The sequence below is a fragment of the Typha angustifolia genome, chromosome 10 (assembly GCF_048772165.1).
Source record: "Typha angustifolia cultivar Huaian chromosome 10, ASM4877216v1, whole genome shotgun sequence".
Taxonomy (NCBI): domain Eukaryota; kingdom Viridiplantae; phylum Streptophyta; class Magnoliopsida; order Poales; family Typhaceae; genus Typha; species Typha angustifolia.
In genome coordinates, this window is record NC_133248.1 from 6,873,314 (window position 1) to 6,900,974 (window position 27,661).

Genomic DNA, 27,661 nt, shown 5'->3' on the forward strand with positions numbered 1-27,661 from the left:
AAATTAAATTCTTTTTTTTAAAGGAACGAACTCATTTTACTGGTTATTACGGTGGTTATGACGGCGTACCAAAGAAGTCGTACGTGCAAGTCAACAACGTATTGACGGCTAACTGATGTCAACTTCAAACAGCTGAGGGATGTAAATCGAGTAACTTGGTAGACGGCAAACATGTAATGCAACAGGATATGATAAATGAAACGTTCTTTCCTCTGCAGCTATAGATTGACTTTAATAATGCTTTGATTCATTTTTAGAGCAGAACGGTGGTACAAATGCTTGGCGTTCCATATGAAGAAAATGATATCCGAATGCATTCGGTTCGAACATCATATAGATGCATGCAACATTAAATTAATTTTTAAAAAAAATCACTTGCAAAATCGACATTTCAAAATTTCATGCTAATCCAATATAAGGCATTGTAATCAAGATTGAGCACTTGAAAATGCTTGTCAGATTTTATACATAAAACCTTTCTGGTAGGGTGGCACTTCATCAAAACTGAGGGTCTTCTCTTCACCTTCTTACTTCCCTACTGACTTGCAATACGAGATTCTCAATACAACACGCAGCTTCCAGCAACAAACACAACAAATTCTCCTCACTGGCAGTGGCAGCATGTTCGCATCTACCATTTATTGCTCTTGGGAAACCATTTTTGTTTCCAACCTCTTCTACAGGAGAACATGACACAAAGCAGTAGCAGTATTAAATGCTCCCTAATCTGGTCTGAATTGAGTGCAAAACTATAACTTTAATCCATCTATTTGGTTGCCCCTTCATCAACGGACAGGATCTTATCCATGGTGGAGAAGTAAGGCCAGGTGCTTTTACTTTTCTCGTCTCCCCTACTTTCCTATAAACAAAAGAATAGAATGCTGATTGTTCTGATGAAAACAATTGTGATAAAACAAGATTTACACAGAAATTTACTTGATCTAATAAGAGGAATGAAACCAGAAAAGACCTAAAAATTGGTATTTGCTCCCTAACAAACAACACCTCGAAATTTATCTTGATGTACTTGTAAGCTGGATTTCTAATTAAACATTTAACTAGAAGCTACTTAAAACAAAGTGGTTAATCTAGATTGCGCAATTGGTACAACTGAGAAAACTGTGAGAGATATCATAGCAACCTTTAAACAAGAACTATGAAGAAAGCTAAGTAATCAAAAATCATCTAATATGGAAAAATCTTGTGAATAGCTACTGAATTTCAGAACTACTATATTAATTTCAGATAACAAAGAGCCACAAATTAAATTGATTCGTGTCATCTCATTCATTGTTTTAGTTAGAAAATTGCTGGACTCAGGCCCTGGGATTCAAACTCATTTAGCTTGCCAAGTTGTAAATTCTCTTTGAAAAGCTAGTCACCCTTTTCCAGACCCTCAAGTGGGTATTAAGGCAAAAACACGTCGGATAATATCCAACCCATTCCCATATGAGCTTTACCTATTATGAACGTAGATCTACCTATCTAACTTCCTATCTGATTTTTGAATACATATTTGAATGGTTATTTCTGGATATGGATATAGGTTGAAGACTACTACTTTAATATCTTTACCTTATAGATTGAAAAATTATGAAAATAGTGATAATGAAGCTTGTTTTAATAAAGTGGGGATAACCTTATTTGTTTTAGTGCAGATCCCTCGATAACTTATGGTTCTCCCCGCTATTTCTTTGATGCCAGAAGCTATAAAGTGGGGATAACCTTTTTTAAAAGAAAATAAAAAATGCAGTCTGTTGACTCATCAGACTAATGGTTAAATAAAACTAATCCTAATAGTTTAAATGCCCGAATATCAGATATCCAATATCTAATACAAAATAATAAAACCTAATAAAAGAAGATTCTCAGGTTCTTAAGGACTTCTCAACATATCCATAGCATTATTCTGATGGCTCTGAGACTGCCGAATACTCCAATAATTTCCATATCATATCATCTATATCCAGTTACTTCAGGGCTCTGTGCTCCTTTATTATGTTATAATCTCAAGCATTCAGTTATCCAGTAGATGTTGCAATTGGTAGAAAAACAAATATCCTATAACTCAACTAATGGCAAGAAATGGCATTAACAATTGAAACTTTAAATGGATCATCTTGCATTTAACTACTATTATCATAGACATGCAATGAGGATGCATATATAACTGATGATAGATGGCAATACCTCATATTTTTGTACCAGTGATGCCCAAAGAGACTTGCACTGTGATGGGGTACGACTCATTCCATCGGCCAACATATTAGAAGATATCTCTTCCCAAAGAACCATTCTTGCTTTCACAGCCTTAAATTTGCTATCCAATTCAGCACGCAATTTTATCAGTCTCTTAATTTCTTCAGGCTTCCATTTGTTCCGTTTAGCAGATTTAACTGTTGGAAGGGAGTCTGAATTCTGAGGCTCCTTGCTTGTAACTTTTCTTTTGCTTAGTCTCAATTTGTCTCCTGGAACTGAGCCATTGGGGACTTCTACAGGCTCAAGTTTTGATGACCTTTTGAATGATTCCCAAAGACCTTCCAGTTTTACAGGGCTCTCACTTGTAGATGCATCTTCAGGTACTGACTCCTCAAGATCAGAATTGTCACCTGTATGATGAGTTAAAAGAAAAGGACCATAAAGCTAAATATAATTCACAAAAAGAAACAAAACAAAGCATATTGAAATTAATTATGCTTAGCTATACCAAAAGTGAAGGAAATGTTGCCCCAACTAAGTTAGACGCCATAGCTAGCAAAAGAACACAATTCAAATAATGCTAAAAGAAAGAAATTCCCCAAGAGTTTTCTCAACAAAAAAGTATACTGTTCATTTCTAGGAATAACCAATTTGTACTGCAATATCACTCAAATCCAAATTTATAATCACATCAGCAATGGTACCTTGAGATTCCTCTTCAGTGGGGCTCTCCATAAAGTGCTTTTCATCAGTGTCTTCATCTATGTTCTTGCTTGAAAGTTTATTTGGATGTCTATCAGGTGGTTGATTGACTGCAGATAAGTTGGAGTTTCCATGAAATTTTCCAGATAATTTTGTTTTCAGTTCCTCAGTGAGAACTCCGGTTGTATTCTCCAAAGCAATTGCAATAACTTCGGGTCTTTTACTGCTGTATTTTCTCACCATCTTCCTCAACACTTCAGATACTATCCGTTCCATGTGAGCCAGTGGACAGTTTACTGGGCAGCTTGACAGTGCAGCATGTGCAGCTTTGTAAAGTGCATCTAATAGCTTTCCTTTGTCAAGCCATAGGCAACGTGTGGTAATTTTTATTTTGCCTTTCAAACAATTTTGTGATAAACCATCAACATTCTGCGGGCGCAAAATTTCCATACTGCAATAAATAGATCAAGAAACAATGAAATTATTCAGTTTCATCATCTTTCAACTGAAAGATGAACTGAAGAGTCTGTTAGAATACTAGAAGAAAATCCATTTAATATTAACATACATTCTTGGAAACAAAAAGAATAAGGAACATAGATGATTTTCCATGTGAGAGGGGAGGGAGAGGAATAGGAGAGAGAGAGAGAGAGAGAGAGAGAGAGAGAGAGAGAGAGAGAGAGAGAGAGAGAGGATGAGGTCAGACCAAATGGAAAGAGCCATTTCATGTGGAAACTTTGCCCCAGGAACAACTTTCCAAACACCCAACATATGAACCGCTTCCTATCCCTCTAGATTTTCCTAAGGAAATTGTAATTCTCATGGTTTCCTACAGGAAATTTTCTATCCAAATAGGCCCTAATTGTATTCTGATTTAGGAAGTTATCCTCATATGAAGCACAAAAAGCTTCTCGCTAAAACTCATTCAAAAGGCAGGAGCACAGAACTTCTAACAAAGTTATATTGGAACCAACCATCAGAATACCACTTTCTGACAATAATAGCATCATAATCATCACCTACACAAACTAAAAGGTTGATGGATCTGAAGTTAGTACATGGTACTCATGCATGATTAGAGTTTCACTTCACACATAAAACAGATAATCTTTCCCATAATGGAGGAAAGGCTGCACACAACTCACTCTCTCTAGACAATGCATAGTGGCAGCATCAATGCATTGGACTACTACCTTTTGGCCTGCTATTAAGGAGCCCTTCATTGCCCTTCATTGCTCTTCATTGCTCTTCATTGCACCAGTTTCTTTATATGACAGGTTTTAAGCTGGCTCTGGTTTGCAAAATAACTTCCAATGTAAAACATGTATCTGTCCTTTCGGAATATAAATCCCATAGTCATGTCAATCAAAAGATCCAAACTTTTCATAATCAAGTCAATCAAGCCAAGTAATGAATCACAAAAACAAGATCTTAACATGATCATAACTGCTATGAAGAAAAAGTCCAGACATGCTCTAACGGGTGCTTCTTGGATTAATATACTTGGCTCCATCCTATTGAGAAGCCTAAGTGGACACCTTTGTTCATGTTAATATTTAAATTGAGGTATGTTCAACCAATCGATTGACTCATAAAGATGCCTTAACATTTCTTCCTATTTCTCCCAGTTAAATCGTGGCAACAACCTCTCCAACAGTGGGGGTAAAGTTCCATACATATTTTCCCTTCCTGGAACCCACACTAGCAGGAGACGGGAACTTCATGCACTAGGTCTACAGTATAAGATTTGCAATTATAGTATCACAAGAATTACGATCTCAGTTATGAAATCAAATGAACACTAAAAGTCAGCTTTGAGCTGTTACCTAACAACGATAATACCATCCGATGCTATCCTTAACCTCTCATTAATGCAGAGCTCTGCTGATGTCCCAAATGCCTTATCTCCATCACTGTACATCAACTGAACAGCCCAACATGTTTTAAAGAACTAAATTTAGACAAAAGAACAAACAAATGAGAAAAACAAAAAGATTTAAAACATCAGATACCTGCAATTCTTCTTTTCCTAGTGAAATAAACCCATTAGACAAAACCCTTCTATTCCTGAGATGTGAAACACCGAGCATCTCTCCATTCTTAATTACCTGCAAGTAATAGAAAACATTATGGCATTGACTTAGTCAACAGGTCATAATCTTATACACAACGTGCGTGAAGCTAAGAGAACATTATGTGTTTGAGAATGACAAATATAAACTACAATTAAGTGTGAAACCTTCTCCATCAACATTAATAAATTGTGAGGCATACTAAACAGCATCAGTACACTCATTCTACATTGAGATGAATTAACCTCCTATGAATGAATCCTTGTCATGTTTTCCGATATAGCAGTACTAATGTCAAAATGTCAATACAAGCATGACTTAACATCATAATGGTGTATGATAATGTAACTGAATTAAAATGCTAGAATTATATCCTAAAAGTCATGTCTCATCACCAGCATGCTCTATAAAACAAATAGCAGATCTGGGTTTCAGCTTTAGGGCTTTAAGAAATAAGAACCCTAATTGACTAGTAAAATATCTTCAATTGAGAAAGGCAATAACAATTCCAAGGTAGTTATAAGATAGATACCTAACAATGACACAACCCAGAATTACAATGAAACAATTTATTTTCTCACAATAATTACCTACAGATCCCTAAGGATTTTATGAACAGACCTAAGGATTTCAAATTTTAATCTGGATTCGTCTACAAGTTGTTAGAATAAAACTTATTTTCTCACAGTAATTCAAAAAATACTACACGTTTCAACAAGATCACATATACATGGGACAATTATATAAATTTTCAAAACAGTTTATCTAATAGTCGCAAAAACAGCAATGTTGTAGCTCTAAGATATAAACTAAAGAAGCAGTATCAGTGTATCACGTCTACTAAATATTTCAGCTTGCACATTAACCAACAATCCAGTAAAGGTGAAAAACCTCACTGCATAACTCCCAAGTCATGCTACCCAACTATTACCATGCCTTCTGCATGTAGGCATGCCATCAGCATGGCACATGCATTGTTCCATTGGCAAACAAGGTTTGCCATGTGTCAACACATTGCATGTAGTGGCACGTGGCATCCCAGCCCACGGCTGCCAATGTATTGAAAATCAGTTGGGTGGCTGCCTTGGTGGTGGTGCACCCCAAGCACCATGCAAATAGGAAAGCCGACCTTGAAGTGCAGCTGGGCGCCTTGGCGGTTTGGCGGCCCACCTGGCACTTGGCAGGCTTGGCAGTAAGGGTGTAAACAATCCTAGCTCGAGCAACTTGAGCTTAGCTCCGCTCAGCTAGAAATTGGAAAAACCCCAGCTTAAGCTCAAGACAAGTTGGCTAATAGGGGGCTCAAATACAGCTCATTTCCAAAATCACATCTAGAAGAAAAATAAATCAATTAATAGATGAATTTGGGGAAGAGCTCAAAACTATCAAGGCTACTCTCTTTCTTTAGTTTTTCGATATGGGAAAAGGAAAAGCAAATGCAAAAGCAACAACATGAAAAAATAAAGCCATTTAAATAAATGTAACGGCGAGGGCTTGAACCCTCGATCTCCAATGCAAAAAATAAGTGCTTTACCAGCTATATTAGAGAGAAGGTATACTTTGTTGAACTAAATATATATAATACAGTATTACACCATATCGAGCTAATTCGAGCCAAGCTCGAGCGAGTTGGGTCTGGCTCGGCTCGATTATTTGTTCAAGCCTAAAACCTAAGCTCGGCTTTTTTAGAGCTTGAGCAACTCACAAGCAGTCGATCTATTTTGACAGCCCTACTTAGCAGGTCACATTTGCAGAAGTTGTATCGGGCCAACTATGTCAGTTGATCAGCAAAGCGTTTCAAGTTGGCTTACCGGCTAGGAAGCACAAACACTTCAAATAGCATGTCCGTGTCCGACACTTGTCGATTACCAACACTCATTGGAGACTTGTTGGACACATCTCAAACACTTCTAATAAGTATCCCATATTTAAAGAAATATAAATTGGAGACTAGTTGGGCCTTTCAAACACTCTTGAGATACATTTTGGACATAAGATATATCATATGCTGCAGATATTTATAATAGAAATCATCCATTGCAATAATTTTCTATATATTCTGCAAAAATCAGAAGTCAGTGGATCCAAGAAAATGAATATTATTGCAAACTGCAGATTACTGCAAAAATCACAAGTTCGCCTATTCCATCCATTCTGGTAGTAATTTGCAATCTTACAACCTATAAATGTAATATATAAAGGGAAAACAATGTTTGGTATATATTATCAAAATATTGAATTGTAGTATCACATATTAACATTATCATTTTTGCCTTATTATGATATTTTTGTGGTATTGTGCACACTTTGATTATCTCTTATGAATAGATTATGCATTCTAGTGTATTTATATTATAAGTGATCTTATAACATATTAAAAATGCTACACTACATAAGCGCTTGCATATTGCCTAGGCATTATGCAATGGTCAAACTGCCCGCATATTGTGGGCGCCTTTCAAAACATTTATGGTCACACCTGGACACAGCTTATATTTAAAAATGTGAACTCCTTATATTGAAAGATGTTCAACATGTACAAATCTAAAATGGACATAAAAGCAAGCACTTGTTATGACTTTCATTTAATACTTATTTTTTATGATACCGCAGCAAGAAACAACTTGAAAACTAATTATTGATTACATCAAAGTATTCCAAATATTACTGATTACAAAGTGTACTAATTGTCAGATTTATGCCTCCCCAAGAAGTTCCAATTTCCTAAGTTTTCCTAATTGTTCTAAAACCTTCTGAAACTTTTCAATTGAAAATGAAAATAGTAAACCATTAAAACTGTCAAAACTTAAACTCCACAAGACTGAGTGGACCAAACTTCAACTACATATTTGAAACATTACTTCAAGTTGAACTATAGTTCATTGGGACAATTTAAGCTTAATGTCTCCTACACAATTAAAGACCAGAAATTTAAATGTTGTCTTTTGTCCTAAAACTCTTGTTAATTTAAATGGACACCTGCATTCAATCAACATAATATGGTATTCATTCTAAAGTACACCATATGAATGTATAAAGGCAAGTACCAAGAGCTCATTTCCAAGAAGAATAATAGATTGATCTTCCAAGTTATATCAAATTCATGCATGCTTAGCAGGTCTACATTACTCTAGCCCTTCCACCGGTTGAGAACAAAATACTCTTATCCAATATCATTCTTTATCATTCATTCTTTCCTTCAAAATATCATCACTATATATGTAATTGATGAGAAAAATCACACACACATTTATATATATGTATGGTATTGATATAGGTGAAGTAAGCTTGAAGATTATCTGCATGATAATAACTTACAGTAGTGTGTCGTATGCCAGTAGACCGTCCAAGTAATTCATGCTCTTTAAGAAACAAGAGTTCTCCGTGAATAGGTAAAAAGTGCTGGGGCTTCACAATCTGTAGAACTTCCTCCTACAAATTTGAAAAGTTAATGACATATCATTGATGGTTGAAGACACCATTTAAGTGGGTGCAACTCGTATGAGAACATGTATTAAATATACGTAATATACATTTCTTCGTATGTGCTAACTGTTACACTAGTAGGATGGGACAATTCTCCCTTTGATTTAATGCTGGTCCTTAATGATATTCACTTATTCACTACCCACAACCCTATCCAGCAGTACAGTGAAAGGTTAACACTCTCTGTTAGCTATGTCTTGTGTATGCATGAGTTCATGTGTTTTCACCTCCCCTGTTAAAAGCCCCTTCCCAACATGTGGGAATGCTCTCCCTCATCCGGCAGCATCCCCATATAACTAACCCATGCCACACTCAGCACCAATCAAGATTTTGTTCCAACAACTGTACTTTGTAGTTGGTTAATATTGTTGGTTTTTCTCTTTTGTGATTAAATAGAACACAGGTCTAGATTTATTTTGCTGTTTTATTTGGGCCCTTATTTTATGGAATGCATAAAACATTGAGCTCTACATTCTGTTCCTTAGCTCCAACGAGACTACAGCATGCCTGACGTTGATCATTTGTAATTTAGCCTATTGTAGTTGCACTCACATCGAAGGAAAGGGAATCTATTGATACAATGTGTATGCAGTTATTATATGCAATTGAACTTTCCCACCTTCTTTGTTCATTTTGTAACTAAACAATATTGGATCAATCAGGCTAGCCTAGGTATTAACCAGCTTGACAATAGATGGTCCGATCAACCAAAGGCTGAGAGTTTGGTTTTGGGTGTCGACAATTAGTTCATGGTCACTATATACATCTTACGTCAGGCAAAGCGAAACAATGTTGACTTGTCCCAGTTGCACCCCTTTCAATAACTGTTTAGCAACCAAGAAGACAAAAATAACATGATGCAAACAGCAAAATGAAAGAAAGAACCAACAAGAACATGTCAAACAATATTCTATTATCAAGGACCAAACTCACCAGCTCTTCACGATAGGCATGCCCAGAAGTATGCAGGCCCTCATTTTTACCCATCACAATTGTGGATCCAAGATCTGATATGCGATTTAGCATCTTCATTACCCTTGTCTCATTTCCAGGGATGACCTGTCGAGTGGATTTGAAAATGCAACAAGTCATTACATATTAACAAAAGTCATAAATGTGTATTTCTATTTTGCACCTGATTGATCAAAAAGATCAAGTTTACATTGATGATAGAGTTCTAAATAACAGCCTCAAATATGACAAAGTAAAAAAAGAAAACAAATTCTTTTATTCCAGAAATATGCTACAGGAAACACACTGCCAATTAGTTTATACTTTATATTATAACTCCAAATAAACAATTTTGTTGTGTATGGTTCACACTGTGCCTACATCTATCTCCCTTTTCATGACAAAAGCTATACCTTAAAGGTCAAACTGTCAGAAGAAATCACTCTAAAGTTCATCAAAGAAAGCTGATTTTCAATTTATGTTTGCAATTCTCTCTCAGATGAAAGAAGTCCCAACATAGAAGGTTTGATCAAGGGAATGTAATACTTTTCTTGAAGATCCATTATGTGCCAACACCTTGCTCGGCTAATATCTTGGTGCGAGTTTGAGCATATCGAAAACAGAAAATTAGTGTTACAGATGTCAACATAAATCAAAGAAACATGAAAAAGAAAAACTAAAATAATAAGATTTTGATGATATTAACTTCATCAGAAATACTCATAGGATTATTAACACATTTAAGCCGCAACAAAGAGACACAAAAAACACCTTTGCTGAATAGAGAATCACATCATCCTTGTTCAGCTTGAGAGAATGACTGCCCCCATATGATGCAAGATTTAGGGCAGCACGCGGTTCTGCCTGACACAATATTGAACACAGTAAAATGCTAGCAAAAAATCCTAAGAGGACCTCACAAGCACTATGAACAATTCTTGCAAGACAGGAAAAGCATCTTACTTGAGAACCAGTGGTAACAATCAACAAATCTTTTGGGGCATAGGCATCAATATCCTCTATTTTCACCTGCACAAGTTTGTCTTTGAAAAATTTAGTCTGCTTGCATGGTATGACAAGGTGAGGTTGACTGGATATCCAAATGATATATGATAAGTAACATAATATAGTAACACAGAAATCATCTCTTTGTATGAGATCTTGGATATCCTTTATAATGTGCCTACCAAAAGGAAAGCGGTGAAAATAATTGAAAAATCTTATATATGATACCAACTCTCTTTCAGAGCAATTTTTACAAAATAAAGGATTATATGCTTCAAAGTTTCGGTTCGTTTCAGTTTTGACCCCTAGAAAAAAGTTAATATTTTAGGCCAAAATAGAATGGTTTTAGCCAATTGAAGTCCAAATAAATGTCAAAACCAGAAATCTTAATAATTTTGACTTTAACCAATGAGTTTCAGCTTTAGTTTTCATTAAGTTTTGGTTGTTACTATTCAGTCTTGGGTAAAACTTCAAACTATAAAATTTAAGAAAAATATACCAAGAAAAGAGATGTATGAAAGAATAAAATCAGTCAATTGGGCACCTCCATCAACATGTTGCCTTGGAATGTACAAAGATAGTGAAGGTAACATACACATAAACAGAGCCACCAAAAACAGTGGTCTTCATGAACTTGTGAATCATAATAAAGTAATTTATCGAATTTGAGGCAACCTTGAGTGTATTGATTATTGATGATAAGATAGGTGAGCAGCCTGAAATCAGATCAGTGGCAAATCTATAGCAGTAAGAACTAAAGGATATAGTAAGCCGATATACATTAATTATGGCTATTATTTTAGATCTTTCCTCAGGCTCAAAAATTCCCTGAAAGGAAAATGATCTCATTGTAGATAGATCAGATAGATGTGGGAGAAAAGAGATGACTGTTAATTACACCTCCACGAGCAGTTTTTTCTGGTCTAGCATTCTTCAATATCGTTATCCTTTTTAACACTTTATACTATGATGAATGGTATTGGTTATGTTTGAATCATTTGTCCACTGCAAGCCTGAGTCGTCTCATGGCCACTTAAGTACTGCTATTTTTATGTATAAATCATTAATATGTAAAACCTTAATAAGCCATATCTTTACATCTTTCTTTTAAATTATTCACATCATCAATCTCCTTGTTATTTCAACTTACACAAAACAAGTTGAAACACAAGACATTATTATGTACTTATATACCAAATATTTCTTCTCTTGCTGAATCAATGATGTTGATTCAAATATAAAGTCGTGCGTGGTCATGGAACACTATTCCAAGCATTGGAGGGAGAATGAAATAAATAGGCATCCTTGCAACAAAACAAGATAGGGACCAATAAAGTGAGGTAGTCCTGAAATGCATGGTTCCAAATTTCAGCCAATCCCAGGCAGAAACCAATCCAATGACTGATTTCGGCCGATACCGGATCCATTTCAGGTCAGGATCAGTGATATTGACTGAAACCGACCAAAATCAAGAGAGAGAGAGAGGGTGGAGAGTAAGAAGAGAGAGAGAGAGAGAGAGAGAGAGAGAGAGATCAAAAAGAGCTCGTCAGAGGGAGTGAGAAAAAAAGAAAATACCGTCGGAGAACATTGCCGAAGAAGAATTGGAGAGAGAGACCGAGAGAGAAGGGAGTCGATGAGGGAGAAAGAGAGTTAAGTAAGAGAGAGAGAGAGAGAAGGGAGTTGGTGCAGGAGAAGAGGAGAGAGTTAACAAGAGGGGGAGTCAATGAAGGAGAGGGAGTGGTGGTAGGAGAGAGAGGAGAGGTAGTGGGAGAGTTAATACAAGAAAGTGTTCCTGAAAGGAAAGAAGTTAGTGGGAGAAAAAATTAATAAGAAAGAGAGTGGGAAAAAGAGTTTGATAAAAGAGAGAGAAAGAGTGAGAACCTTTTTATTTGTACGAGAGAGAGTGAGTGGTAGAAAGAGAGATAAAAATTAAGAAAAATATTATTTTTTATTTTTATTTTTAGATTTATATGTGAATAATTTATATGTATATCTTATTATTGTTATTTTTTTTTTAAATTGAATTTTTCTATATTTTAAGAATTACTTTAAAATACAAACCGATACAAACAGTCGATACTGCCAATACTGTTGATACAGCCGATACATATCGATTTTCTAAACGGTCGATCCTGATCCTGATTCCAATACTTGAAATTTTGCTGAAATATGTTTAACTACGGGCTAAAGTAGGGGTCCCAGTGCAAATTATTCATATGAATATAGAAAATTAGAAATATGCTCTAGCTTGATTGGTTAACAAAAACATGAAAGAAAAAAATGACACAAAATATAAAACCTCACAAGCCCATCAAAGGGATAAGCTTTACCACATAATCCTTAGATATAATCATCATTTATCAAATTCTGTAGGAAAAGAAAGGCACATAATTGTCAGGTCATTCCGTACCAAGGTTGAAGGATCCATTGGTGCCTTTCCATCCTTGAAAGCAGCATCCAAATAAGTTCTAAGTGACATGCCAACAAATACCTGTTCCATAGTGAAAAGAAATGACGCTAACAAAGGAAGAAAATTTTGACTTAGATCACAATTGCAATCTAACCAGTTCCCTAGGAAAGTGAGTAATAAATATATAATTAGAAAACTTGATGTTACCAATTTTCGGCCAGTTAAGTCGGCAGCAGCTTTGACACTTCCAATACGATGTATGTTAGAAGCAAATTGTGTAGTTATTACTCTTCCTTTTGCAGCTGATATATGCCGTACCAATGCATCCGCTACAACAGATTCACTGCTAGATCTTCCAGGAGATAGCACGTTCGTTGAGTCACTCATCATCTTAAGAAGGAGAAAAGAGAGAAAAAAGGAAAAATCAGGACTTGTCTCTTTATGGGACTTGGGAATTGATGAATAAACATATACACAAATCCCAGATTCTGCAATAAGACCAATGACTAACAAGTATCCTTGACAAAACCTACAGAACTTCATCTGATCCTAAAAGGAAGGAGAAGCAAGCAAGATGTCAAGATGCTAAACTTCATAGTCAGGGCTTTGGTTATTAATCTTGCATCTCTAAGGTTCACATGTGGGAATGCATTAAAATCAAATTGTGCCTTGAACAAGTTTGCAAGACGTATACTTGAAATTAATTAATTGTTGATAGAAATACAAGAGGCCTGAAAATCTTAAGTGCAGCAAAGAAATTAAAATGATTAAATTCTTTTTGCTAAAAATTTAAATCAGTATTATATAGACTGATCAACTGCATAAGAAACTAAGCAGTGAAGATGCAAGATAAGACCCAAAAAAAGAAGATCCCATTATTTGTAAAACTTACCAGAGTCACCCCTTCTTTGGAAAGCTCCTCTAATGCCTCACGGTCAAAAATTTTGCCATCCACTGGTGACTCATCAATCTTCCAAACAAAGATTACTCTTAAGACTCAAAGAGTCACATTGGAAAAACTAAAGAAACAGATGCTATAACTGATTAACTTACTTTCCAGTCACCAGTATGAAGAATTGTACCATCACTGCAGCGAAGCACCAGACCGCAACAATCAGGAATTGAATGAGTTACGCGGATGGGCTCCACCTCAAATGGTCCAGCAAGGAACTTCTTTCTAACTTTAAAAACCTTAAGCCTGGATGGTAGGAAAATTCCGAACTCCTTCAAACGCTTCTTCATTAGCTGTCAAAAAGTTAAAGAATAGCACCAACATAATTACTCAAAATACAGCCAAAAAAAGCCTGAGGGAATGAAGGAGAAACAATCAGAGAAGGCAATTTTCTTGGACAATGCAAAACCCAATGGGGAAAGTCTAGAGAAGAAAAGATATCTTGTGATATAAGTAGAAGGTGTTGGACAATGATTTGCCATCCAGAACAAACCAGATACTGAGATCTTAATAATAACAATCCAATGCCTAAATGTAATATGAAATACTGAAATAAATCATTATGGTGCTCATTACTGGCATATACCTCCATTGTGAAAGATGAAGCAAATATTGGTGTATCAGAATCCAGTGCTGGGATAACCTGTTCAAATTGACAATACATGAGAACCATTCTTAGACTTGTTGTCTAGATAGGCTATAAAATAACTATTATATATCATGCCCAGGTATTAAAATATTAAGCAAATAATTACTTCTAATGACTTGCTTGCAGATCTAAACAAGCACTTCCAAAAGCTCTTATAAGTTGCAAACAAATTATCTGATATAAAAATAGGTAGTTTTCTACAAGAATGTCAAGAATCTGTCAGCAGGAACTGCCCCCATCATTTGACTTAATCAGTAGATAACACTTGGGACCTCAAATCTGATAATAGCATTATAGTCCCATACGCAAAGCATAGTAAACCAATTACATAGTCTATCTAGACAATTAAAATCATGGTAAATAGCTCTAAAATCTTCTGTTTTAACCAATTAGATGATTAGATCTGCTGTTAATATATACAAAGCGTAGGAAAGAAATGTATATCCTGAGTATCCTACCAAATAGGAAAGAAATGTAAATAGCAACAATACTTCAACTTGAACTTTAGCTAGCATCTCAAGTAGCATGAAGAACTAGAAACTTATAGGCCTTTGGAAAACATTCTAATGTGAACTCTAAAAGAATTAATACCTGCATTACGATATCTAGAACAGATGTCTCACAAGATTTTATGCATACAAGATATATATATAATAAAAACTTCAAGTTGAGCTCTTCAGTAATCGGCCTCCAAAAACTAGAACGTAATGAACAGTAACTGTGTGAGCCTTCATTAGAAATAAGAGATAAGAGAAGCAGAAGGAATACTTTACCCAAGGCAATGCACCAATGTGATCCTCGTGGCCATGTGTTATGATAACTGCTTCAATTTTGTGTCTCCACCTTTTGATAAATGTGGTGTCGGGTATAATTTTTTGGACACCGAACTCATCGTAGCTGATACGCATGTAAATTGCTAATCAGAAGATATCTGAAAATCAATAATGATGCAGAAATGCAATAAAATATTTATACGAACAGCAAGACAACCGTAGGTGCCTCTGCATAAGGCATGCAAATATGATCCATGAGATATAAAACATAGAGCAAACGCAAAGTAAATGTTCTCATCTTTCGTCTTAAATGACGCAACAATACATTATGACTGTTATGCTACAATAAGCATTCTAGAGAAGAGAGTAGTTTTTCTAGTATGAAGAAAGGATCTTCTTTTTGTAAATTAAAGATCAAATATTAAGAATTTCTTTCATTTAATCTATTTCTTTTTGTTTCTTTTTCAAAATAGAACCACTGACTTTGGAATCATAGGTGCTTCAAAGTGTTCTCTAACCCAAAAGACTAGTCAAAAATTGCACCCTAGTGGGAAAGCACAGGAGATTGAGTAGAAAATCACAAGAAATAGAGTCCCTCTTGGTCATCAATTTTATTTTCTCAGATTATTCATAAAACAGGAATGCTATTGCAAGTATCTAAATTCTGGAACTTTTTGTCACTTTGAAATGCATTAAAAAATCATGATGTTGGTAGTGAAAAGCTACTGACTTTGTCAGTTTGTCTACATTGAACATTGATATATCCAGATTGAATTTAACAGAACATTTAAGCTAATATTCTTAATGTCACGTACTCTGGGAACATGATTCCAGCATCAATCAAGATATAACGGTCATAATTTCCCACAAGCATGCAGTTCATCCCAATTTCCCCAAGACCGCCTATTGGGAGAACTCGGAGTGGTGGACCATCTAATCCTTCATAAAACTGCTCCAACTTACGCTGAACAGAATCCTCCAAGCTTTTACCCAATCCCTCAGTTCTTCTGGATCTTCTACGGGGCAATTTAGATTCACGAGCACCTAAAAGGAAAAAGCCAGTGCAACCACAGGAATTTCATGAAAGATTAACTCTTAATGTAGCTCCATTAAAGGCATTTCTATGTTTCACGAGCTAAACAAAAAGTTACAATTTCTGCCAATGAGGATTTACTCCGCCTACAACAGTAAGTGCTTTCTACAAGAATAGCAGACAAGGAAAACTGTTTAGGCTGTATGAAAGAAAACGTACGATTTGTAAATTTGGCAACCCACTGCATCAAGTCAAAGCTCCAAACATAATATCTTCAAATGTGCACTTAGATAGTAGAAAAGAAAATCGAAGATTTATGGTAATCAAACGTATTATCTATCCCAAGTAAATGTAATTGGTTCAATATTTAGCATGAAGATACCGACATCCACACATAAGTCCGGAAAAAACGCCCAAATGGATTTCTTTTTTCATTCCATCCATTTCAACCAACACCCAATTCTAGGAAAGCAACGTACCAAGGACAAATTTAAACTGAGGAATTATTAGTAACAAAAACAAATCAAAGAAGAGACCTTTCGCCGTGGATGGAGATCCCACGGAGCAACGAACCACGGATTTCCCGACCTTGGGTCTGCGAGCGAGCCCACAGGGGCAGAGAGAAGGGACGGCAACGAGGGAAGCCATCGCTCACCTCCCGGACAGTGAGAGGAGATGAGAGGGAGAGGGAGATCTCGGAGAAGTACTCTGCGACGGAAGTCAGAAACCCTAAAACCGTAGACACTAGCTAGGGTTTTGGGATCGGAGTGGGTTTTAGCTTCCGGAGTGAAGGAAGGAGATGAGGCGAGGATGGAAGCGGGAAAGGAAAAAAAGAGAAAGAAAAAAGCGCAAGTGAGAGCAAGCGTTTCTTTGCCTAGAAGTGGAAATATCTTTCTCTTATCTCCTTCATGCTGCGGGCTGCAGCCCGTACCGAGTGCACGTGACTATTGCATCCGGTGCTTTGAGATCCGTGCAGTACAAAGGGATAAGTTGGATTATTCCGAGTGGTGCAGTGGCCTTATTTCTTTCCCAGGTAAGTAATATCCATGGTGACATTAGTAGCCTCCCTTCACTTGGAATAATGAATAGGTTTATTCTAATAGAAAAAAAAATTTATACTGATAGAATAAGTAAATTAATACCTATTTTCCTCTCCTCTAATATTTTTATATTTTATCAATTACTATTTTACCCTTAAAAAGACATCACTTCTATCGACCAGCGTTTCAATCTTTCTTTTTCATCTTCCTCTATTCTCACTTCTTTTCATCCATCCATTATAAAAAGTATTTTAGTTATTTGTTAAACTATTATTTTAACTTTATATCACATTAAATATAGTTATTATGCACTATACTAGTATACAACTAAATATTATAATAGTTTATATCAATATAGGTCATTAGTACAACAAATTAGAATAACTACATTAGCTTTAACTTTATTCCACAAGTGAGCGAAGCTAACAAAATAAACAAAATAAACAAAATTAATACTATACTTTTACATAAAGATGTCATCATTAAGTTCTATATTAAACTAATCAAAAGCATATAGTAATATTATTACTTTCCAAACTTAATAAACTCACTATTTTTTAGTAATATCATTTATTAATAGAAACGAAGTTAGCTTCTTTATTATAACAGTGACACTTCATATAAAAATTTTTTATCTCTAATTATATAATTTTTTTCAAAAAAATGAGGAATTTTGATACCGTTGTGGGTAGTGGTATTATTTAATTTTATTGACAAGTTAGATTTTTAGTATCTTTATAGAAAATAAATAGAAGATTAATTTGACCGGTCTTCATACGGCTCCCTTTCTCTTTATATTTATTATTTGAGATAGTATAACAAAAAAAAATTAAATTAATATACCATCTTTCCTATTGTGTAAATAGAATGAGTTAACTACAGTCAAAATGGTATAATCTGACCATGAGGGTCGAGTTAATTAGGTTGAGTCGACTTGAGTCTAATTAGTTATTTTTATTATTTGCTTTTTAAATTTAAATTAAAGTGGATAATCTGAATATGTAAACTTGGTAAAGCGAGTGGGATCCTACTTACAATGTATTTACTCTTATAAATAGGAGTAGTCATTGTTTATTTGTTTTCAAGAAATAAATATTAGTTTAGCCACTTTTTTATCTTGTTTTCTCTTTAATTGAAGTCATTTATTTTTCTACGATTATATATAATTTAGAAGCCTAATTCTACCTCCAAATCCTAGCCACTATCAACATCCACAAGCCGCTTACTCATACAGCCAACCTTCACCACCTTATAGCTGTCCACCACCCTCCAACGACTGCCAAAACATCAGATTGTCGATTTTGTCTAATTTCGATCATTCTCCACAATTTTACTCATATTTTTTACTCTGATCTCTGAGTCACCCAATTATAAAGTCATTAGATCTATAACTCACGAGACCGCCTTTACTTAAAATCTTAAATTTTTCTTACAAATAGATCAACCTAAATCTAATTCATATCACAAGAGCAAATAAATAATCAATAATAAAAAATAAACAATTTACGTGAAAATTTTTAATATATGCAAAAAAACAACAGAAAACCTCCATTATAATCAGCAATAATGAACTTACAATGTTCTTTTTTAGGTAAATCTAAAATATCACTTTCTTATATTACAACTAAAGAGAAACAACTAACAAAAAGACTAATGTTTCATAATAGAATGAGAACAATCTCACCAAAAATAATATATTAGCTATGGATTTTTTTTCTCTTAAATATGATTTAACTAAAATTTTCACATCCTTCCTTAAAATAGATTTTGCAATAATTTTTTTGTTTCTAATTTCTCTTGAATAGAATAAAATATAGCTCATTTTCTATCTTTTTTTTTTCTTTAAGTTAATTTTCTTATTTAGTTAAGTGGGTGTATCTTACTCTCCTATTAAGCGGGATGTCTAAACCTAACAAATCTCCCCCTCCAACCATATGTGAGGGCTCTACCAAGTTTGTCTTAACTATGCAAATTTCATTCTTTTGCTTTGATAATGATTTTGTCATCATATCCGTCTTATTCTTATTAGTATGGATTCTTCAAGATATAATAAATTTTTTCTATAATAATTTATTAAAAATATCATATATTTGACATGAACTTTTATTAACTTTGAGCTAAGTTTTAAGTAGGGACCACACATTATTAATAATGGACTAATGGTGAAATTAATTTAGCTCAAAGAGTATTTTATTATCATATATTCACTTATTCAAATCAATGAAAAAAGATGAATAAAAAATTGGCTCCAAAGTGAGTATCATGCCAATGAAAAATAAAGAGAAGTGAGTTTAATCCATACTTGATATTTAATAATATGTTAGTATGGTATATAAGTATTAAACTTCTTATAGGTTTTATGCCCAAAAAATGGTACATATTTTGTAGGTAAAAGATATTATGCAATTTAACTCACACGCACCCCACTCGGCTAGGCTTAATTTGGTTTTGTTCGCATGCGGATCAAATCCAAATTATTTTTGCTTGATACATATTCTTAATCAGTTCAAACTTGAAATGGTACATCCATTATCTATTCATGATCAGATCCAACTGTTCAAAAGGATCTGCATTATTTTAAGCACTAAATTTTGTTCTTTCCGTTCAAGTCTAGTTTGAATATTTTATCTATATTTGAGAGAGAGTACATCATAATTCGAGTTCGATAAGACATTCGAATAACTACTTTTTTTAGTGTAAGATAGTCATTATATCCTGTGAGACCGAAGTCTACCGTTTCATAAGCAATCGGTGGAGGGCAAATTGGTCTTAAAGAATAGTGTCTAATACTAAACTCGACTATACAGAATTTTATATTATATAATTTATAAGTTTATTTAATTTATTTACTTATTTTGGATCAGATTATTACCACCAATATAATTTGCATGCAATGATACCTCACATTAATGTGTTTTAACCTAAAGCGAAAGTTAGAACTTTTGTTAAGATGAATAACAATCAAATTATCATAAAAAGTAATGTATATGTCTTGCCTTAAGCCTAATTTTTATAAAATTATTTTCATCCATAATAATTTCTTGCATACCTCTATTAGTACAATGTATTTAACATCTCCAGTAGATACATTTTTATAACTTAAATTGCTAAAAAAAATATACCCTAAAAAAGTTATTATGTAATGTGAAAAAGACTTCATAGTATCAATATCACAAGTCATACATGTAACATTTTGTGAAGCCCTCTAACTTGAGTTTATCATTTATTTCAAAAATATAAACTAATTTTGGAAGTACCTCTAAGATATCTAAGAATTTATTTCACTATAACTCAATATTATTTGATAAACTTTGAGAGATATCTACTAGCCACATATACTGCATAAATTAACTCTATAAATAAAGTCTGACATTATGCATACGATTGCATATAATAAACTGTATACTGCTAAAATTTATTGAAACATTTGTATTTCTTTCTTTTCTTTTCCATTTGTAAGATATTGTTTGCTAGTAAAACTTTAAGCGACTAAAAAGTATAGAGAAAATTGATTTGACATTTTTCATATTAAATCATTTAATAATATTTTCAACGTAGTTTTTGTGATAACCAAAGCATCTTTTTTTTCTGTCTTGAAAGGTTCTCATATCAAGTATTTGTATTGTAATATCCATATTTTTCGCAACAAAAATTTATTTTTCAATTTTATTAGTATCATAATCAATAATCAATATATCATCAATATAGAGTAATAAAATGATTAATTCATCATCTTTGAACCTTTGAATATATACACAATAATCAGATTTTATTTTTTTTATACAAACGACTTATGCCTATGAAATATATTATACTTTATTTTTCTAATATAATGATATGTTTGATTGAATATGGGATATATTGTAACTCTAAAAACCCAGTATTCTAAAGATAACTTACGCCAAGAAAATAAATATTTCATATATTAATTTATTTATTTTCTTTCTTTTCACTGAGATATTCTATGCCTATTGATGCATCTTTATTTCAGTAGATAGATCGTGTCTTAATAAGTAAATTATTTTGAATGCTTCTATGATTCCAAGCCAAAGAATTAGGTGGATTCTAAATCCAAAATTTTCTTAGGTTTCATTAACTTTAGGAATAAAGTTAATTCTAGAATAGGTATTTCTCTTTATTATTTTCAAATAAGGTTTAAATATTCTTGTGTTCACTTATATTCTAGAATAAATATGTAATAATTATCTTTGATGTGATATAAAGTGAAAAAATATGTCTTGATTTTTATAAAATTATCATAAATACTTTTTGATTTGATATAAATTAGGTTGATGAGATAGATATCAAGTGTAAATAAATAATTGTATTAATGTGTGGTATAAGATATAATTTTGATTAATAGTATTTGTATTCTAGAATAAGAATATTATGGTGTTCAATTATTATTATGGAATAATGAGTTATATTTTAGAATAAGAAAAAAAAATTATCCCTAAAGTGAATAGGGGCTTAGATTGTTTTTTTTTTAATTATTCAAATTTATTTAGTAATTAGTTTCAGTTATTTTTTAATTATTCATAAATGAAAAACATTGACAATTTTTTCTTTAATTTTAATAGAATTATCATTTTCTCCCTATGAATTCGACTTAGTTTGTTATCAACTTATATTTAGACGTATATATTTGATTTTATATTTAACTTATGTTTACAGTTTTAGCAAGCCTATTTTCAACATATCAAACTTTTGGTGTTGTTGCTGAAAGATTTGCACATAATTTCTTTTAAAAATTGTCATGCTAAGTTTAATATAAATTTTTTAATTTCTTTTGTATTTTATTTTAGTGTTTATTTACAGAATAGTTAGTGAGTCACTATATTTTGACTGTACAAAAAAAGAGTATAAATAAAAATTTATCTATCTTCTATGTTCCATCTTTTAATTGACTTAGGTGTGCACAATGTTTATATATATAAGAAACACATCAACCATACTTCATCATAATTAATATCACTTCAAAAACTTAAATATAAAACTTTAATTAGTAAGTTTGCAAGTCAAAAGCAACAAATATCATTTAGGTGAATTATTTATTATATCTTATTTTTATTACAGTTTTAAAATAGTTTTATAATTATATTTTTTTGCTAATGGCCTTATTTTGTGAGAAGACGACTCTTGGTATCAAAAAGTGTGTGTAGAATTACGCATATATTTTATTTATTTTTTAATTTTAAAGAAAAGCTCGTAAGTGAGATATTATCCATTTCAAACAAAAAGATTATAAGTCTGACACACAAAATAATATAGAGAAATAGTTTAAACAAGTCTCACAAAAAAATATCAATAGCCTATTAAACCCAAAAGACAAAGATAGAATAATTATAATCACACCATTACACTAAAATAAAGGCTTCCATCAGCCCCGTTGTGACCTTAATGGATATGGATCGATAATGAAGCAATCAGATCAACACCCTACATTAATTAGTTAAAATAAATGAATATAGATAAAAAAAATTTCTAAAACTGCTATGATAGATGTTTCAAAAAAGATAATGACAAAAGCATGAAGTGACGGTGATGATATCAATAAGGTGAATTTGACAATAAGGAGTTGAGCCAAATATTATTAGCACGTGAGTAGCTGTGAAGGGCGAAGGTAGAATATAGAGAGAAAAGACCCACAAAAAATAGCGAAAGAGAAATGTTGAATGCTGGTAACTATTACAAAAAAGGGAGAAGTGAGAAAGAAAAAATGATAAAAGTTAAGATAACCAACTCTAAAAGGGAGAAAGACCTCTGTCCTCTCCTAGCCACTTGGGCTAAGATATAGGAGGGTGGATACATTGACGATGATGATGAGAACTTTTTTAAAAGTGAAGAAGAAGGAGCAGGCTAAGATATAGGAGGGTGGATACATTGACGATGATGATGAGAACTTTTTTAAAAGTGAAGAAGAAGGAGCAGCCAAAATTCTAGCAGAACCCAGGTTGATTGTTTTAAGAAAAACTTTTATCCATGTTAAATTCATAATTATCATATTTGTTATGCCCAAATTATTAAATATTAATATTTTATTTTAACTAATTAATATATTTTAGTTATATGTAGACCTTTGATCAATTGAATCTCATTTAATTACTAAAAATAGTCAAATTTGGGCTCAAAGCAGATTTAGGCTTAGCCACTTAAGTTAATTGGTTAATAATAACCAACTTAATCTACCTCTAATATCTCAAGTCATGTTTAAGTCAAATCAATATCCACTAATTATTTTCTTCTTTATCTAAACCATAATGAGTCAAAATCTATTCCTTTCCAATCAAACAATAAATTTTCAGCAATCAAATCTCTATCAAGTTGCAAAATTTAAGTAAGAAACTTTTACCTAATGTAGTAAATTTTTAGCTCCAATTTAACAAAAATTTCAGCAATAATTGTAGCAGTAAACAAGTTTTAAAATTTCAATTTGAGCAGCAAGTTCTAGCCAAACAAATTAGCCAATTAATGCCGTAGATTTTCAACAGATTTTATCCAAATTTTTATCATATTTTATGCACATTTTTAACAAATTTCAAACATAATCATAGCAGATTTTCGACAAATTTAGAATTGATTTTTATGAGTCCATGAAATCTATAAATAAAGGGCTTGAAAGTTAGAGAAATAAAATCTTTCTTGAATACTTTTTGTAATATAAATTTTAGTTTTTAGACTTGCAATTGTTTCAATTCAATTGACACCAATAAAGCTTATTTGAAAAAATTTGTAAGCCTTGTAAGTCAGTAAATTTTATATTCTAATTTTTATTTAGTATAATTTCTTATTTCTTAATTTGGATTTTTCTTGGTTTTTGAAAGAATTATTCTGTAACTCTCCGGTGCTAATCTTATGTTTATTTTTATTCAATTTATGTTATTAATTACTAAAATATATTTCTAATTTTCCTAAGCTTAATGATGAAGCTTGTTGATAACTAATAAGGGCATAAAAATACCCTTGTAATATTAAATATACTAGCTGAATTGTTAAAACATAATTTTTTTAGTTGTTTAAATAATTTTCTCTAAATTCATGCTTTCACTTTATAAAATACTAAATTATTGATTAAAAAGTATATTTTATTACTAAAATAAAGTTTAGAGAAGTTGTGAGTGGGCTAGACTTGCAAAAATCTAAGCTTTTAAATAATAAAAACATCAAAAACAGATTTTGGATGCACCAAAATCTTGCGGCCGGATTCTACATCAAATCCTACACAAGTAACGGATTTGATCCTTATTCAGCCATGCTAGCAAACATCACAGGCGTTATTCACGTGCTACCACACAAGCAATTTTATCGATTTCAACCGTTTACCTTGTAGTGAATCCTATAAAGACCTTATTTCTCTTACACTTAAAAAAAACCTATAAAAAGTTTTTCGTATTTTCCATAAATCTTCTTAACCAAATTTTCAATTAGATTAAAATTATTTTTGAGATTTTTAAACAATTCAAGTTTTCAAATAAGTCCTTATAGAATTAATACCTTGCTTAGCTTACCGATTTACTCCACAGATTTATGCACTTACAAATGTTACTTAATTTGTCGCAACAGTACACATATTTTTATGTGATAATAGTTGAATTATACTAAACTTAATCCATCTAACTAGTGGTCTTTTTTGTATTGTAAATATTTTTAGAATAGTTAAATCTTATAAGGGCAGCGATATCAACTTATCTTTTAGCCCAAAATTTGATCAGGTCTTCAATAACCCATCTAACTCAAGTGGTTTTAATTTCTTTTTCTATGATCTACTCTAATTATTATTAAAAAAAAACTCATTGAGTCAAGTTAAAATTCGATCGAGTTGTCTTAACTCAATGAAAACTCAAGTTAAATAAATAAAAAACTCAAGTTAATAGGCACTCAAACTCATCAATTATAGAAAAATTAAACTGAGTTTTTAATGTATTTACATACTACATTAGTATTTGTACTCTTGTATATTCAAAATTGTTTGTAAAATAATTTAATAAATAGAGTGCTAAAAATAGTGTCTTTGTTATCTAGGTGAATGATTTTTTTTTTGCTTTAATTAATTAGACTTTAATATATTTATTGAATATATATACTGCATTTTTTTACTTAAAATTCAATAAGTACTCGGTGAGTCTTCAACTTAAATCCACTAATTTAACTTTCAAATTAAGTTGAGATTTTGAGTTTTTTATACTGCTCATAATTTTTTAGGGAACACATACAATCTCCGATTCTAATTTGGTTGCGGGATAAGAAAATTAAAATAACACAAAGATGAAGATTTCTCATATAAATAAAATATAATAATTTTTATTATCAGGGATACTGAATATTATGATACTTGACCTACCCAAATGTGAGATAAGAAGATGGTGATAAAGCTAGGTTATGTGCGGTTCCTTTCAACAAGATTCTCTTTCATCATGCATTTAATCCAATTTTTAATTTTTAATATGGGGGGTTGGGGTTATACCTTATCCCACCCTTCCCTCTCCCAGCAACCAAACTGGGCTTAGGCACAAGCATTGGGCCATATAAGATTGTGCATTTGAACATCTACCTTGGGCTGAGTTGAATTGAACTTAGACCAAGGCTTGCTGACCAAATGATCCAAAGAATTAATCCTCTCCTTGATAGTATTATTTTGATCCTTAGATTGATTTCCTTTCAATATTAAGTTCTCAAAGTAATTTTGAAATACTTATAAAAATAGCATCTATTATAATAATCTAATTAATTAAAAATATACTAATATAAAAAAGAAAAGAATAAACATATCTAAAGTTTCTCAATTAATTAAATTTAAATATGCTATCATACAGTTTAGTTTTCATTACTAAATATGTTATTATAAAGTCGTCTGTCTTCTTGTGCTGCTACTACTTTCTTCTATCTTTTAATCCTATTTTTTTCTATGCAAGTATTTCTAATTGCTCTTTAATTAATACAATAAAAGACTAATTAAAGATACTATTAATAAATAAAAACTAATTAATCACTGTTTCAAAACGAGAACTTAATCTATGTAGCAAAAATTACAATATCTACTTAAAAACTATGAATTATAGTTAGAATTGCATACTTAATCTATGAATTTCGCACTTAAACTAAACATTTTTCATTATGAAGTAGATATATGATGAGTTTAAGGAAACTCTGAATACAAAAGTTCTAGATCATGATGTTAAAAAACTTTATCTAATTGATTTCATAATATTTGGACGTCAGATATTATTTTCAAAATATTTTTTTAGAAACTATAAAATTATATATCATGATGCCATAGACTTTATCTAATTGGTTTCATAATATTTGGATATCAGAAATTATCTTTTGAATATTTTTTCTTAAATATAAATTTTGTACTTAAACAATAAAATTCAAATTGGATAAGATCAGTGACGTTATGATCTAGAATTTTTGTATTCAAAGTTTCTTAATATTTGGACTTGATCTATAGCGGAACGAAGAATTCTTAGTTTAAGAATGAAATTCATAGTTTAATCATAAAATTCTATTGTTTAACTAATCCTAATTATCTCACAATTATTTTTGATTAATCTATTAATCATTTTTTAATACAAGTCTCTCTAATCACTATTAAATTAATATAATAAGATCGTAGTTAGACATAGTGATAAGATAATTATGATTAGTTAAATAACCAAAAACTATATAATCAATATTTTAGAAAAAGAGAATTGTTTGGTTTTCTCTAAAAAGAATTTAATATATATTGTAAATAAATTACAGTATCTATTTATATAGATAGACTGGGCTTCTTTGTTTATTCATCCATTAATCTAAATATCCAAGCATGAAAAAATTATTTTAGTCTTAAGTTTATTTTACGAGTAAGAGTAAGATAATTTAGAAGTAGAAATAAGTTAATTGTAGCCAGTTTTTTTTTCCTAGGAGTAGATCTAAGTTAGAAACCCTAATTTTACCTTTAACTCATAGCCATTATCACCTCAAATAGCTACCTTACCTTACCTTACGGCCGTTTATCACCACCCTCTAACGATAGCCGCAACATTAGATATTTATCAATTTGTCCCATCCTAATATTCATCTTCTATTTTATTGATATCTTTTCATCACCACCTCTGATTTATGTGAAACTAAAACCATTATAACCTTAACTTCTGAAGCTACCACTATGTAAATTTTTATAATTTTCTTACGTCCGATTCGATCTAGATTTGTTTAGTAACAACTTTCTAAATTAACGATAAATTTTGTTAAAAAAAAAAGATAGTGAATTATAGTCAAAATTTAGTACTTAAAAAATGAATTTCATATTTAAACTATTCTTCATTCTACCATAGATAAAATTTGATTGTAAAAAAAAAAAACTCTTAATATAAAAGTTATTGATCATGACATCACAAATTTTATATT

The 27,661-nt window shown here is 32.1% G+C and overlaps 1 protein-coding gene across 1 annotated transcript; it reads right to left on the reverse strand.

The window, feature by feature from the left end:
- Positions 1 to 292: 292 nt before the first annotated feature.
- Positions 293 to 17,086, reverse strand: LOC140768450 (ribonuclease J). The gene is made up of 17 exons (XM_073108719.1): positions 16,766 to 17,086; positions 16,012 to 16,240; positions 15,197 to 15,320; positions 14,361 to 14,417; positions 13,876 to 14,067; positions 13,715 to 13,792; positions 13,030 to 13,212; positions 12,823 to 12,903; positions 10,371 to 10,436; positions 10,179 to 10,271; positions 9,390 to 9,515; positions 8,289 to 8,402; positions 4,914 to 5,009; positions 4,728 to 4,825; positions 2,904 to 3,352; positions 2,191 to 2,609; positions 293 to 859 (listed from the first exon to the last, which is right to left on the reverse strand). The coding sequence occupies exons 1-17, from the start codon at positions 16,875 to 16,877 to the stop codon at positions 767 to 769; spliced, it is 2,610 nt and encodes an 869-aa protein (XP_072964820.1). The 5' UTR covers positions 16,878 to 17,086; the 3' UTR covers positions 293 to 766.
- Positions 17,087 to 27,661: the final 10,575 nt, after the last annotated feature.

Coding starts and splice junctions, on each gene's coding strand:
- LOC140768450 (XM_073108719.1), bottom strand. CDS start 16,877: ATGGCTTCCCTCGTTGCCGTCCCTTCTCTCTGCCCCTGTGGGCTCGCT. Junction 10,437..12,822: donor CAATGGATCCTTCAACCTTG/GTACGGAATGAC, acceptor AAACTTGTGCAG/GTGAAAATAGAGGATATTGA. Junction 10,272..10,370: donor TTGTTACCACTGGTTCTCAA/GTAAGATGCTTT, acceptor ATATTGTGTCAG/GCAGAACCGCGTGCTGCCCT.